Source organism: Manis pentadactyla, chromosome 4, assembly GCF_030020395.1.
Source record: "Manis pentadactyla isolate mManPen7 chromosome 4, mManPen7.hap1, whole genome shotgun sequence".
NCBI lineage: Eukaryota > Metazoa > Chordata > Mammalia > Pholidota > Manidae > Manis > Manis pentadactyla.
Genome location: NC_080022.1, coordinates 166634582 through 166648046, shown reverse-complemented (window position 1 = coordinate 166648046; position 13465 = coordinate 166634582). Strand labels below are relative to the sequence as shown.

The 13465-nt window shown below is 52.7% G+C and overlaps 1 protein-coding gene across 1 annotated transcript; it reads right to left on the bottom strand.

The window, feature by feature from the left end:
- Nucleotides 1-482: 482 nt before the first annotated feature.
- HOXB4 (homeobox B4) lies at nt 483-5278 on the bottom strand. The gene is made up of 2 exons (XM_036879770.2): nt 1632-5278; nt 483-796 (listed from the first exon to the last, which is right to left on the bottom strand). The coding sequence occupies exons 1-2, from the start codon at nt 2086-2088 to the stop codon at nt 498-500; spliced, it is 756 nt and encodes a 251-aa protein (XP_036735665.1). The 5' UTR covers nt 2089-5278; the 3' UTR covers nt 483-497.
- Nucleotides 5279-13465: the final 8187 nt, after the last annotated feature.

Below are 13465 nucleotides of genomic sequence, written 5' to 3'. Positions count from 1 at the left end.
TGGGTATCAGGAATGGGGGACAAAGAAAGAAAATCCAGGCTGTCTTCCTGTGGTAGCTGAGCCGGGCCTCATTTGTTAGCCGGGTGTCGAGGTAATGGTCGCCACCGAGGCCGGTTCTCTCCGCGGCAGAGTAAACAAGACAGATGGGCCCGGGCCTGGAGTGATTAAAGATGAAACGTGGATCCATCTTCGCCAAAGCTGAAAACAGGAGTGCAGCCTCCTCCTATTTCTCTTTCTGTCTTTCTCTTTCTCCCTTCTTTTTTTTTTTAAGGAAGAAAGCACGAGACTTGAACCTTGCTTCGGGGCCTCTCCCAGCTCCCTATTGTCATTTCTATAAATAAAGCTTCCCCTCCCCCTCCTCTGCTTTTATTCGTGTAAATAGAGTAGGGGGAGGGCAGGCAGGTTTCTGGGGCCCAGGCCCCAGGGTCCCCTCCCGCATCTCCCTCCACGATCCCCCGCGCTCGCAACCCACCCCTGCCCCAAAGTTCGCGGTGGCACTAGAGCGCGGGGGTGCCTCCGTTGGGCCGGCCAGGGGGCCCTCCGGCTGCGCCTCCGGTGCCACCTGAGCGGATCTTGGTGTTGGGCAACTTGTGGTCTTTTTTCCACTTCATGCGTCGGTTCTGGAACCAAATCTTGATCTGGCGCTCGGAGAGGCAGAGCGCGTGGGCGATCTCCACCCTCCGGCGCCTGGTCAGGTAGCGGTTGTAGTGAAATTCCTTCTCCAGCTCCAAGACCTGCTGGCGAGTGTAGGCTGTCCGAGAGCGTTTGGGCTCCCCGCCGGCGTAATTGGGGTTTACTAGACACACACACACAGAGGAAGAAAGAGAAAGTTTTATTGCCCTGAAAGGGAGGCGGGAGAGTTCGTACTCCCAGCTAACACTGTATCTCACTCCGTCCCTCCCTCTCCTGCCATCTCTTCTTCCTCCAGAGGGCGGTGGGGAAGCAAAAGGAGAAAAGCGGGACCCAGGGAAGAGAAAAAGATCTCAAAGTTTTGGAGGGTTGGGTTGTCTCCATGTTATTTGGGTGTCTGGAGGGGAGTGGGTGTGAGGAATCTTCACAAGGTTTTCACCGCTCCCCGCTCCCCTCTTGGCCTGGGGCCCAGGATGGGAGAATGAGGGGTGAAAAAGGGAGGGGGCTTCCCTGAACCTTTCTTGTTAGTTCCCACCCTCTGTGCTCAGATTCCAGGCAGTGCCGACCCCCAGTAAAAACTTTTGCCCACTCCTTGAGCCAAGGAGCCAGACAGGAGGAAAGAAAGGAAAAAATAAATACTGGGAGTTGACTCAACTCTCCGCTTAAATACAGATTACCTCCTCCTCCTCCCCCACCTCCCCCACCCCTCCCCAACTTCCAACTTCACTGCGACTGCATCTCCCTGGCGAAAAAGTCGCTGGTGAGAATGGCAAAGAGGATGGGGAACCGACTTCAAAGGCGCGGGGCCCACCAGGCCATAAAAATTTATGGGGGATGTAATTATGTGGCTCTGAAAACAGGCAACCGTAAATCTCCGGCAATGGCGAGTTTATAGCGGGGACAATTGGCTTCCCCCAGCTTCCCCCCGCCCCCCAGGCCTCCGAGGTCCCTTGGTGTAAAACGGCGAGGATGGGAGGGGGAAGGGATGCCCACGCACTCACCCGTGCTCACGTGAACTTTGCGCATCCAGGGGTAGACGACGGGCTCTTTGCACGCGGAGTGGGACGGGCTGGGGTGCAGGGAGTTCTGGGCGCAGGGAGGCGGCGGGGGGCTGCTGCTGACCGCCTCGCAGCGCTGGCCGGGCTCCGGGAGGAGGGCCCCGGAGGGAGGCGGCGCGGGAGCCCGAGGGGACAGCCCGGGCGGTGGCGGGGGCGGTGGGGGCGGCGGCGGGGGCGGCGGGGGTCCGGGGGCCCGGCAGGCCGCGTAGCGCTGCACGGTGCACGCCGCGCGCCGCCCGAAGCCCGCCTCTGGCTGGAAGCTGCTCTCTCGCCTCTGGCCGCCGGCGTAGTACCCAGGCGAGTGGTCGCTGGGTAGGTAATCGCTCTGTGAATATTCCTCGCAAGGAGGGAACTTGGGGTCGACATAGTTTGAGTTGATCAAAAAAGAACTCATAGCCATTAATTTCTGGGAATTGCCCACAAAATATACTAAAATTTATTCCGACCCCTGACTCGTTTTCCTGTTTCCGAAAGCCCTCCTACTTACTGTCAAGTGAACAAAGTTAGGGGCCCACGTGATCCTCGGAGCCAATGGCCGCCCCGCCTGCGATTCCCGGATAAGGAAATCTGCTCACCCGGACCCTACTCCAGCCAAAGAGCTTTATTTCCCCTTCTTCTCTTCCCCCTCCCCACCCACCCAGCACACACCAGGATTTACACAGGGCTCCTGCGGGGCGACCGGCTCCTCGCCCGGCTCTCTCCGAGATCAGAGAGAGAGAGAGAGGGAGCAGGTTGCCCCTGAGGGCATGTTGGGGCGCGGGGGAGAGCGCCATCCCTGGATCCCCGCAGGAGCTGGAGCTGGTGACAGCCCCTCCTGTCCAGCCTCACCTCTGCCCAGCGTTCTTTGCCTTACAGAGGCCCCTATCCCCTCCTTGCGACGGGAGGGAGCCCCAGGCACTCGGCTCCCGCGTGGGGAGTTAAGTAAGGGGCGGACAGGAGCTCCGACTAGAGAGAGGGGAACCCACTCGGGGACGAGAGGCGCTGAGCGCGGGGCTTTTCTCTGCAGCCGCGTGGGGAGGAGGAGTAACAGCGGCCTCCGGAGCAAGCAGGCGGGTGAACGGAGGGACTTGTCAGAGATGAATGGAAGCGCGGGCGGATCGATAGGAAATTCATGCACTAATTCGGGGAGACCTTGCCTTCCAAATCGCATTTAGCCGCGCTATTAGTTTGGCTGTGTCAGTCAGTCCGTCTGTTCCTTCTCCTATCCACTCCTCCCCTCACACCACATGGCCCAAGCTGTAAGAAACGACTTGGTTTCCCTCACTGAATATGAGCACTGGAGTAAAAAAAAAAACCTGCAACTTTCTGAGCATATCGAGTATTAATCTGTTAATTCCACAACCGCCGGAGCAATGCTAACCGCGGCATCCAGACGTTCTAATTGCCGCTAACGCAGCCGCTTCCGCAGCGAACAGAAATCTCACATCCTTGTGATGCTGGGGATGGGAGCCCTTGAGGTGACCCCACACACGCACCACCACCCATTGGCAATCGTGTATTTCCAGGGCACCTTATTCTGAACCCAAATAGAAAGGCGACCTCAGCATCCGTTTGAAAAGTTATTTTCCTTTGCCTTCGAACACTGAAGACAAGAGTTAATTTTTCCGGATTTTCAGTAAAGCCTCCCTGACCCCCAAGAATAAGGAATTGAGGGGGAGGATAAAATATAAACATCAACAACATTAACCTATTAAGTGGAGAAGGACCAAGGCTCCCGCGGGGGACAGGCATAGAGAGATTTCAGGTAGATGACGCCTCAATCTCTAACCAGTTGAGGGAGGAAAAAAAGAATAGAGAAAAAAGGAAGGAGTCTTCGCCTGGTCAGTCACCGGATGGTCCTCATTTAGAAAAAAAAATTTTTTTTTCTTCTGGAAAAAAGTGAGCGGAGTGTTTATGTCAACTACATATTCCCCTAGATACGAATTTGTGACCACAAAATTCCTTACACAAATTCGGATCTACAGGGTATATACAGAAGACAGACAGATCTTCTTGGCCCAGAAATTTTCCAGTTCTCCTACTTTCCGCACGTTCTTCGTTTGGGGTATGGTTTGAGTGCTTTGATTGTATTTCGTTTTGTTCTAGTTTTGAGCTCTGGGAGCAGGAAAAGGCACTGCAGGTCCATTCCTGGAATTACAAGGTTTTCAATTCTCTTTATCTTCTATTAGAAATACTAGCAGCCGGTCCCGCAAAGGGACGGGAACCTCACCGCCGTGCCACTCTCCGCGGCGCATGAATTATGAGATGTAAACATTAGCTAAGCACAAAAGGAGGAAGGGTCATCCTGAGGCTGCGGCGAAGTCAGAATCAGGCCCTTCTGGGTGCCCTCTGCTCCTCCCCTCCCCCCAGGACTTTTTTTTTTTTAAGTAAAACAAAACCCCAATCGGTGTCTCCGTACCCCTCTCAGTCTTTAGTTTGTGATCAAACGAATATCTAGATATTTTCCAAGGCGCCTCTCAGCAAAGGGAGGGGGGATAGGCGGCTGGGTGTGAAGGGGGTGTCATAAAAGTCCTTTTGGAAAAATTCAATGGTAAAAAGAGAGAAACAGCTGTAAAGAAAAATGCTGGGAGACCAAGCAGATGGGGCCCCGGATATTTAATGACGGGCAATTCGGTTTACAACCTGAGAAAAAGATCAAAGACATTTCATTTCCGAATGAAGGGCAATAAGGAACCATAAAAGATGCAGCCAGATGATATTCTGGCCCCTCCCAGCCTCCCATACCTCCTGGGGCCAGAAAAGGGGGATAATCCCTGGAGTGTGAGGAGGAACACTATTTCCCCCACCTCCATAGCACCAGGCAGGCTCTCTCCCTCTAAACTTGCTCATTCATTCGGCCACCTGCTAGGAAGGCTGGCAGTGCGACCAAAATAGACATCTGGGAAACCCAGGGATCTGGGGTTCCAGAATGAACTTCCTGAGGTTCCCAGTAACCATTGAATTTACTAAACTGGGAGACTGAGGATTGGACTGGAGGGAGCTGAGTTCCAGGATGAATGGTGAAGGCCTCCTCAGTGTGACAGGAAACTAGCAGAGAGGAAGCCTCCACCCCACCCAAACTCCATACCCATTTCCTTAGGTCTGAGATATATTTGCATCTCTAGTGAGCAAGTCAGAGTAGCAATTTCATTCAGAAATACACCACCACCACCAAAAACAACCCGCTAACCACCACATTCCAGTAGTTTCTGCCTATCTCCAGTCCTGGGACCCTTGCAAGTGGGTAGGAGGAGAGGTCCCACCTGCCAGCAATTAGGGCCAGAGACCCTCTGATTTTATATACCAAATCTAGATCGACAATGTTGACCTCCAGGCCTGATTTCCAACACCAACACTCTCCCAGCCAGGCTGAACTTACTCATATTTGAAAAATCACACACATACAAACACAATTATATTATAGTTCTCTTAGCCAAGACAGGGTTCAATAGATAATCTCAGACCCCTATCTGGGCACCCAGGAAGACTGGAGTCTGGCCATGGGCCCACAGACAATATGCATGTGTAAAGACCCCCACCAGCGCCCCAGCATCAAGCAGGGACCCTTCCAAATCTTGTCAAAGGCCACTTATTCAGGGGCTCTATGACCCATTCCAACTGGCCAGGCCCCTCCCCCACCCCATACCTCCTGTCCTCAATTCGCTGGCTCTCTGAAACCCGTCCAACTCGTCGGCTTTTCCGAATTTTGGGAGGGCTGCTGCGCTGGTCACCCAGCCTCTCTGCTGCCCTACACTTCACAAGCAATGTAGCCCAGGTGCCCACAAGAGAGAGGGATGGGAGGCAGAGCCACTGCGGGGCTGGGTATGGTTGATCCTAGGGACACAGAGCGGAGGTTTTCTCCTCTGCGCGCTGGGAACCGCCACCTGCCCAGCCCAAGGAGGCACTGCACCACCCATCCCAGTTGAACCAGCCCTGTGGGTGGAGGACAGGGTTTATCAGCTACTCCCAAGACCGGTTTCACCGGAGCAGGAGGCTGCCTCTCCCCTCCTCCCCCAGAAGAATTCAAACATCCATAGAAATAATAAAAATCGGAGAGAGCAAGGGCTCTAAAGCGCGCGATCGGAGCCACCTCCCCTGCCCTCCCGGGTCGTTCACTGGCTCGCAGGCCGCCTTCTGCCACAGCCACAGGTTGCTAGAGTGACCTCTTGCTGTTCAGTCCTCCTCCGCCATCCCAGGCGTGCCCAGCCCGCCCGGAATGATCTACCTTTTGTTGGCGGAGAGGGAGAAAAACCGAAGGGCCAAGCAGGGAGCCCACAGCCGGCCCGCGCGCGGGCGGCCGCGCGGCGGAGTGGAAGGCCCAGAGGGGGAACTGGCAAGATACTCACCCGCGGCTCCCCGCTCCCTCCCGACCGCCGACCCGCCCGCGGACCCGCTCGGCCACAGAAGAGCTCGCTCTTGTCCACTATTGTGTCCGGAAAAACCGAACCGCGGCCGCGGGCAAAGGAGCTACGGGCCCCCTTGGAGGCTGGAACAAGACTTTTTTTTTGGTGTGTTTTTGTTTTTGAAGCCCAAGTTTTCGTATTAATCTCATACTTTGGCAGTCTTTGTTAAACAGCTAGGCGCGTCACGAGGCTCTCGAACATTTTAATAATTTTTAGACGCCGTGACCTACAGTTCACCCCTCTCCGGGCCTCCCCCAAGAGCAGGCAGTTACTATAATATGTTGCGCAGTTTGCTTGGTCATATTGAATTTTGTGCAGGTCATTACTTGGGAGAAAAATGACAGAGCAGGAATTTGATTCAGCTCATCCTCTCCCGCTCACTTTTTGCCAAGAACCCTCTTTTCTCCTCACCCAACCCCCTCTTCAAAAAAAGTACCATTCGGATAACACTCAGCTCAGCCCCTCCTCTGCTTTAATATTCCATCTTTACTATATATTTTTTGTCAACTCTGGTTCCAGGAACAAAGAGGGAGAGAGTAGGCTTCCAAAGGGGTTCTCTTTGCTGCCTGTGAAGGGAGCTGGCACCTGTAGACAGGAATTGTGGCCTTCAGGACCTCAGTCCCAGAGAGCAGGCCTGAGCCAGAGCCCCTCTCCCTGTGTCCTTCTCTATAAATGGCTGTACTGGCAAAATGGTTGCATTGACAGAGCCTGTGTTCTGACCCAATTGCAAGCTCCATCTACTTTATTCTGTCTCCCGATGCCAGAAATCCCTCCATTTCTGCCATAATTCTGGAGGCTCCAGTGCCTCAGGAATGACCACTCCACCTCCTGGGGCTGAGATCTGATCCACAGAGCAGTATGTCTAGGAAAGACAGAGAGAGCCCTAAGAGAGGTGCTGTATTGCTTTGGTCAAAGCTGGAGATTTAGCTTTCGGAGGTGTGAACTCTCCTTTAAAAGTAAAATCATCCTCCACCCCCATTTTTTGTTTAAATCACTTATCTATACAGTAACTCCTCTGTTTACCCCATCACTGCTACAAGGAGGTTCAGGAGCAAATCAAGCAGGCATTAAAGAGAGAGTTTATTTGGTTTGTCCCTTCAGGATTAGAATCAGGTGGACTGCCAACAACACATTTCCCCCTTTCTCCAGCCTCCAAGGGACCAGCAGAAGTAGGTCAGTTGACTCTCCTGCCACCCAGTTCAAGTCTCAGGGGAGTGTCTGCAGACTGGTATCGCACTACCACAGGGAGGTCGGGAGAGAGCATCCCAAGATACCCAGCTTGGCCTGGGATGGCAGAGAATCTCCTTCCCTATCCTGAGGTTCCTCCAGCCCAGGACCTTGGGCCGCCCCAGCCTATCCCACAGAACCTTCAATTTGCTAACATTCCATCCTTAAATAGAGGGAAAAGACCTGAGGGAGGACAGGAGAGAGATTCTTCAGTTTAGGCTGTTACCTCTACTCCCGGACCCCTAGAATTCCTTCCAGGCCTGACTCCCCAGAGAAATTTGCCTGAAGACTGAGTAGAAATGGAGACCCACACCCAGTTGGTTTAGTCAAAAACTGTGGTCAAATCATTTAAAATTTGACATTAAACTATTTGGCCATATTTCAAAAGGCATCTTTACAAAAACTCTCAGGTTATCTCTATTCTGGCAGGACAAACACCCATGGCGCACCTCCTGTATTATGCATAGAAGATAATTTGATGACATCCCATAACACAACAGACATTTAAAGACCCAAAATAGGCATATGCCCTGGTGTTATAATTAGAGTCTTCCTAAGCATTTTACTTAGGAGCTAAGCCTAATGCATGGATTCAAGGTTCATTTCAGGTCTCCTGCTTCAAGTCCAGTTAAAAAGATCTCTGTGAGGCCTTTAAGTATTTTTCCTTCTCATTTCCCCTCCCTCTTCCAAATAGGAAGAAAGGGATTCTGGATGAACATACAAGCGGAGTTTTGGGAGAGAGTGCGAGAATTGACAAGCTAACCTTCCTTCAGTATTCAAGTTCTTAACCCAAGCAACTGGAAAGAGGGGTGGGAGTTTAAAAACCCTCCAGTCCTGTCCCATGGTAATGGGACCCAGCCTGGGGATTAGGAATCCCTGAAAAACAGACCTGCCCTTTAGGGTGGAACTGGGGGGAGGACGTTGGATGAGCCAGCTGTTTGGCCCCTTTAGGGGAATTGGGATGGGGCTGATGTTGGTGAGAACCAGGTCTTTACCTTGGAAGCCTTCTTTGGCCCCACCAAACGTCCTGCATGGACACGTGGATAATTGGATTTTCCAAATGTGTGTGGCTGGGTAGGTTCTAATTACATTTTATATGGTGACTCAAAGGTCATCTTTGAGAGAGAACACTGCACAGAGGATTTGCCATGCCCTGAGCTCTCTGTTGTGCGGACAACACCCCTCAACCACACCATTTTTTGAGAAGGGGTTCTTCCTCAGTTTCTCCTTCCCCAGATATCCACCTCTCCTCCTCCCCACTTCTGCACCCCCACCCCAAGCCCACAAGTCTTCCTTACCTTGAGCATCCCTTGCTTTCTCTCTTCTCCACATACACAAACCCCTCTCCCACCCCACTGCCTGCTCACGCATGGTAAACTTTTGACCCTCCAACTTCGTGACCCCTCTGGCAATAACACTGGCCTCACGGCCCAGGGTCTCATTCTGCCAGGCCTGCTGCTGCAGAAACCCAAGCATAAACTGCCTTCTTCCCTGCCCCTCCCCCCTTTGCCATCTCTCACCCTACCCGCCCCACACACGCTAAAGGCCTTAGACCTGGAGAAGAGTAGTCTTTTGATTTTTAAATAACTACTTGGAGAACCACACCCACCTCACTTCCCTCATTTTCACCGGTCTCTCATGTTAGGATGCCTGGAAGAGCTTTTGATGACCCACCCATCTCCATTCTTGTCCCCCAGAGTGGAGCCGCAGTTACTGGGCTAGAGGATGAATGGAGAGCGGTAGAATGGGCTGCCCTGGAGAAGGGTGTTTCTGGGGTGAAGTGAAGAGAGCTTGAAACAAGGGTTCCTTGGGAACGGAGGGGGCCACAGTCCCCATAGAGCTGGAGAGAGAGCTCAGTGTCCAGGCCATGTGAAGCCCAGAGGGGCCGGGACCCACCTAGCTCGGCCTCTCGCTGGCGTCTCGGAGGCCCCAGCCTGGCTGTGAACTTGGTCTAAGGCGGACTCTACTGGCAGCTCGAAGACGTTACAGCCTCTGCCTCCGCCTCCGCTAGCGCAGCGGCCGCCCGGCAACCTGCTCTCTTTTGGTTTCCCTTACGCCCAAATATTTCCTCCCAGGCTCCCCACCTCTCATAGGGAAGTATCTCATTCCTCCTTCTCTAGGGTCCCTTGGGAATTTGAACACAGAAAAGAGAGAACTAGTTAAAGAGACACAGAGAGAGAAAGAGAATAGACAAGCTTGAGGACGCTTCCATTTGTAAGGATTATCCTTCAACAGCGCCTTCCAAGCCCAAAGAGACGTTCCCACATGCTGGGATTTTCCCTCCACTTCCCTAAATGCTGCTTTTCAGGCTGGATCGACTCCCTTCCACCTGGCCTGGGTCATCTCCTGGCAAGGCAAGCCTGCCTGGGGCCTGTGACGCCCCTTTCCTCCCTAGCCACATTTCTCTCTACAGCACGGGGCTCCGAGGTCAGGGACTGCTGTAACCAAAGCCAGCCTCCACGCTCTGAGGCTGAAGCTGAGGCCGCAGCTTTGGGGTTCAGCCTGAATCCCGTCAGAGAGCAAGGCTGGGCGCAGCCGGGCAGCCTGGGGAGTGTGCCCAGGGAGAAAAAGTTAGAGGATATTGCAGAGAGTGCATTTTGCATTTTCCTCTCCAAGAGGAAATTTGAGAAAACAGGACAGAAGACGCCTAAAACAGAGAGAAAAGAAAGAAGAGGGGAGATAGAGATTAAAACTTGGAAAGGTGGTGATTTTCCAGGTCCCACGGGTCCGGAATTGCCCAAGGTCCATCCTCTCCAGTCTCCTAAATCTCTCACTTCCTCTTGGACCCTGCAAACTGGGTCTCGGTAAATTCACCAAAAATCAGCCTAAACCTGTCAGCACGCCCCCGACCCGCCTTGAGGTGGCTGTGGTCGGCCTCGCGTAATGTATGCGGCAGCGGCTCAGCCCAGAGTAGGCCGGTGCTCCGGCCGCGTCTGCTGACCTCTGCGTGATCCCGGACTCTATGAATTATTGATGAGATATGAGCGTTGATTTCCCCTTTCAGGATGCAAACTCCATTATACTGTTAAAATGGCGATTTAATCGTTGAGAATAGCTTTGGTGTGGGTTTTTTCCCCCAACTCATTTGCGCCTCCTTCCTTTTCATTTAACTCTCTTAATTAAATCCTTTAACAGATTTTAATCACTTTTTGGAGGGAAGGGTAGGAGGAAGGGGAAGGCCATCATTACCACCACCACCACCAAATATTAAAACAAAACAAGCCCCCAAACCATAACAAGCTGCTACCTTGGGGAAGTTGAAAGGACGGTGGGGAGGGGGCTTTAACCTCTCTGAAAATTCGGTCATTCTGGGAACACGAACCAGACGATCCATCGGACCCAGGGCTGGGGCAGTCTGACTGACCAGGAAGAGTCGGGCTTGGAAGGTGTCTAATTCTTCCGACGAGATGGGTGTGTGGGTCCAACTGTGGAGTGTAAGGCATGTTTAGCCCTGCTGAGAAGTGCAGGGATTGGAGCTGGAGGAAGGCCACTTGATTCTTGCGGAAACGACTCTCCAATCTGGGCCCCATGGGCGCTTAGGGAGAGATGTCCATTCTCCTTGAGGGGCCCCCACTTCTTCCCTCCCCCTTCCAAACAGCTCAGTTTCCAGGCAGTGTCTGGGTTAATTAATATGGATGTGTAACAGCGCTGCAACAATCGATAAATCCCGCTGTGGGCAGATCTCAGCCTCGAAATCCGATTACTCCTAGGAACTCCAAAATTGGAGAGAGTGACCAGTGGGGCTCTCCTGTGGAAGGGGTTCTTGCTGCACTGTCTTCCTTGGTTGGCCTAGTTAGTCCCCAAACTTGGAAGTCCATGCTGACAAGAGCCTTGTCCTCTCTGTCCAGGAAGGGAATGAATTTGGGGGTTTATACTGATCTTTCTTCTCCCTAGCTCTGAATCCTTTGCTTTCATCGCGGGATCCAGACCCCAGGAATAAGGAACTAGGCCGGGTGAGAAGCTTCCGCTTGGATCTCGTCCGCACACCCTGCCCACTAACCCCTAGTGAATATGTTTTCACAGCCAGGGAAGAGTTAAGTGTCCTTACTGCAGTTATGGAGAGGAAGCCGATGAAATATGGGCTCTCGGAACTCCAGGCCCAGCTGGCTTTCCTGTTTACACTTCTTTATACTTCCTCCCACCCCGCGGTGCGGAGAAACAAAACAAAATAACCAAATAAAACAAAAATATTAAAATTAAATTGTTCACTGAGTGGTGGTCAGGCTGGCCTCAGAGAGAAAAGGGAAACTGCAGCCTTACTCTCTGGCTGCTGTCTGGGTCCTGCCCCAGGCTGAGGGTGTACAGTGGGTGGCTGGGTGGAGGGCATAAGGATCTGGCCAGAGGGTGCCGGCCTATAGTATAGGAAGGAACCTGAGGCCTGGACCCAGGCATAGAAGGGAAGCGTGTGGGAGAGAAGGGAGAGGAATCCACCAGAGAGGAGCAGTTTCCCCTGAAAATGTCTTAGGGAAGATAGGAGTGGAGGACGCAGGTCTGAGGCAGAGGAGAGAGCTCCTTTGCCCCAGAAACCCTTTTGCACCTCTCATCCCTCCCCCACCTTGTTCCTGCTGGGGTTCAAGACTGTTGCCCAGAGAATTTGAAGTGGGGAAGAGGAAAGTCCAAAAGCCCAACTAGGGAATCTTCTCTAGGATCTGCTTAGAGCAGGAGACCCTGTAAGAGTTTGGGCCTCTGCAGAGGAAATGGGCACCCCCTGCGAGTGAGCTGCTCTTTGCCATTCCGGAAAATCTGTCTAGATATGCCCAGCAGATGTCCCTGGGCCATCAGCCTCACACACTTTATCAGAATTTGCAGAACTGACTTCGGAGGGGGCAAAAAAAAATTTCAGGGTCAGGCCTGGTGGTCCGGGTTTGGGAGGTAGGGAAGCCAGGGGCACAATAGGAACGGGGCTCCCTGGATTCCGCCCCTGCTGCACTTATCCTGCGCACCCAGCTCAACTCATCTGCCTTGTCCAGAGAGGAAGTCTGTGGAAGCTATGCTTAATTTTATTAGTATTTTGAATGGTGCTGGGGATCCTTCAGGAGCTAACCAGAGACTCCTTTCTAAGGGATCCAAACGCCCCATCCTTCCCAGGAAGACGTGTTTTCAAATCACGGGTGTGAGCCCCAAGCTCTCTGAACTTTTTGCTCTCAAAGCCTGTGAAGGGTCTGCAAGTCAGGCCTGGGCAGGAGTGGAAGAGCTCAGGGAACAGAATGGCTGCAGGAAAGAGAAGAGGAGAAGGTGGGTGTCCTTTAATGGGAAATGGAGGAGCTCTTGTGCCCCTCTTCTTGTCCCAGAGATCAGAAGCCTGTTAAGGCTCCTCATGTCCAATTCTAGGGACTATCCACAGGAGCCAGTAAGCTGAATCAGGAGATGGTGGGCTGGCAAAAGCAGGGGGTAGCTGACCCCAAGGATCTTAAAAATTGGGAGTCAATTTGGTGAAGAAGAGACCTCTGGTTTTTAGAAGAAGGGTGACTTATCCCTAGAAAATAACAGGTCCCCTGGGGGTCAAATAGCAAAATCCCTCTGGTTTGTGGTGCCACAAAACAAAAGGGGCTTTTAAGAGTCTGGTAGAGAGAGAAGAGAGGCGAGAGGAGAAGAAAGGGAGCACCTTTCTAGTTTTATCTCCCAGCTCCTGAGTCCCTTTTTTCCTCCCTACAATTGGGGTCTGTGTTCTGGAGCAAGTTTTATTTATGGAGACATTTAAACACCCAGCTCATGTAAGCAATGGAAGAAGCTCTCCCCTTACCCCCACCTCACTCCTGGCTAGGAACTGGGTTTGGGATTTGAGGGGATTGTCTCCCTCTGTTCATTCCCTTGACCCCAAAACTCTTAGAGCCAAGCAGAAGCATTGGCTGAAGACCAAAAGGCTCGAGTTGGATGCCCAAGCTCTGTGCTCCCCATCCCGGATAACTGTGATGAGGCCATGGAGAATGCGAGGTACCCCCTTTTCAGGAGGTTCAAAAATCTAAAAGCAAGAGAGTGCCCCAGTGCAAGGCAGCCCACAGCAACTAAGTTAGCCTTCCCGAGCTTTTTCTCAGCTCAGATGTAGCCAGATAAAAGTGCCCAGCGGCGCGCCCCCCACACCCCTGACAAATGAATGTCATAAAGTTTCTTTCCTGGGGGTGGGGAGGTGTCTGTCTGAAGATACCCAGCAGGGAAGTCGCCCCCCAC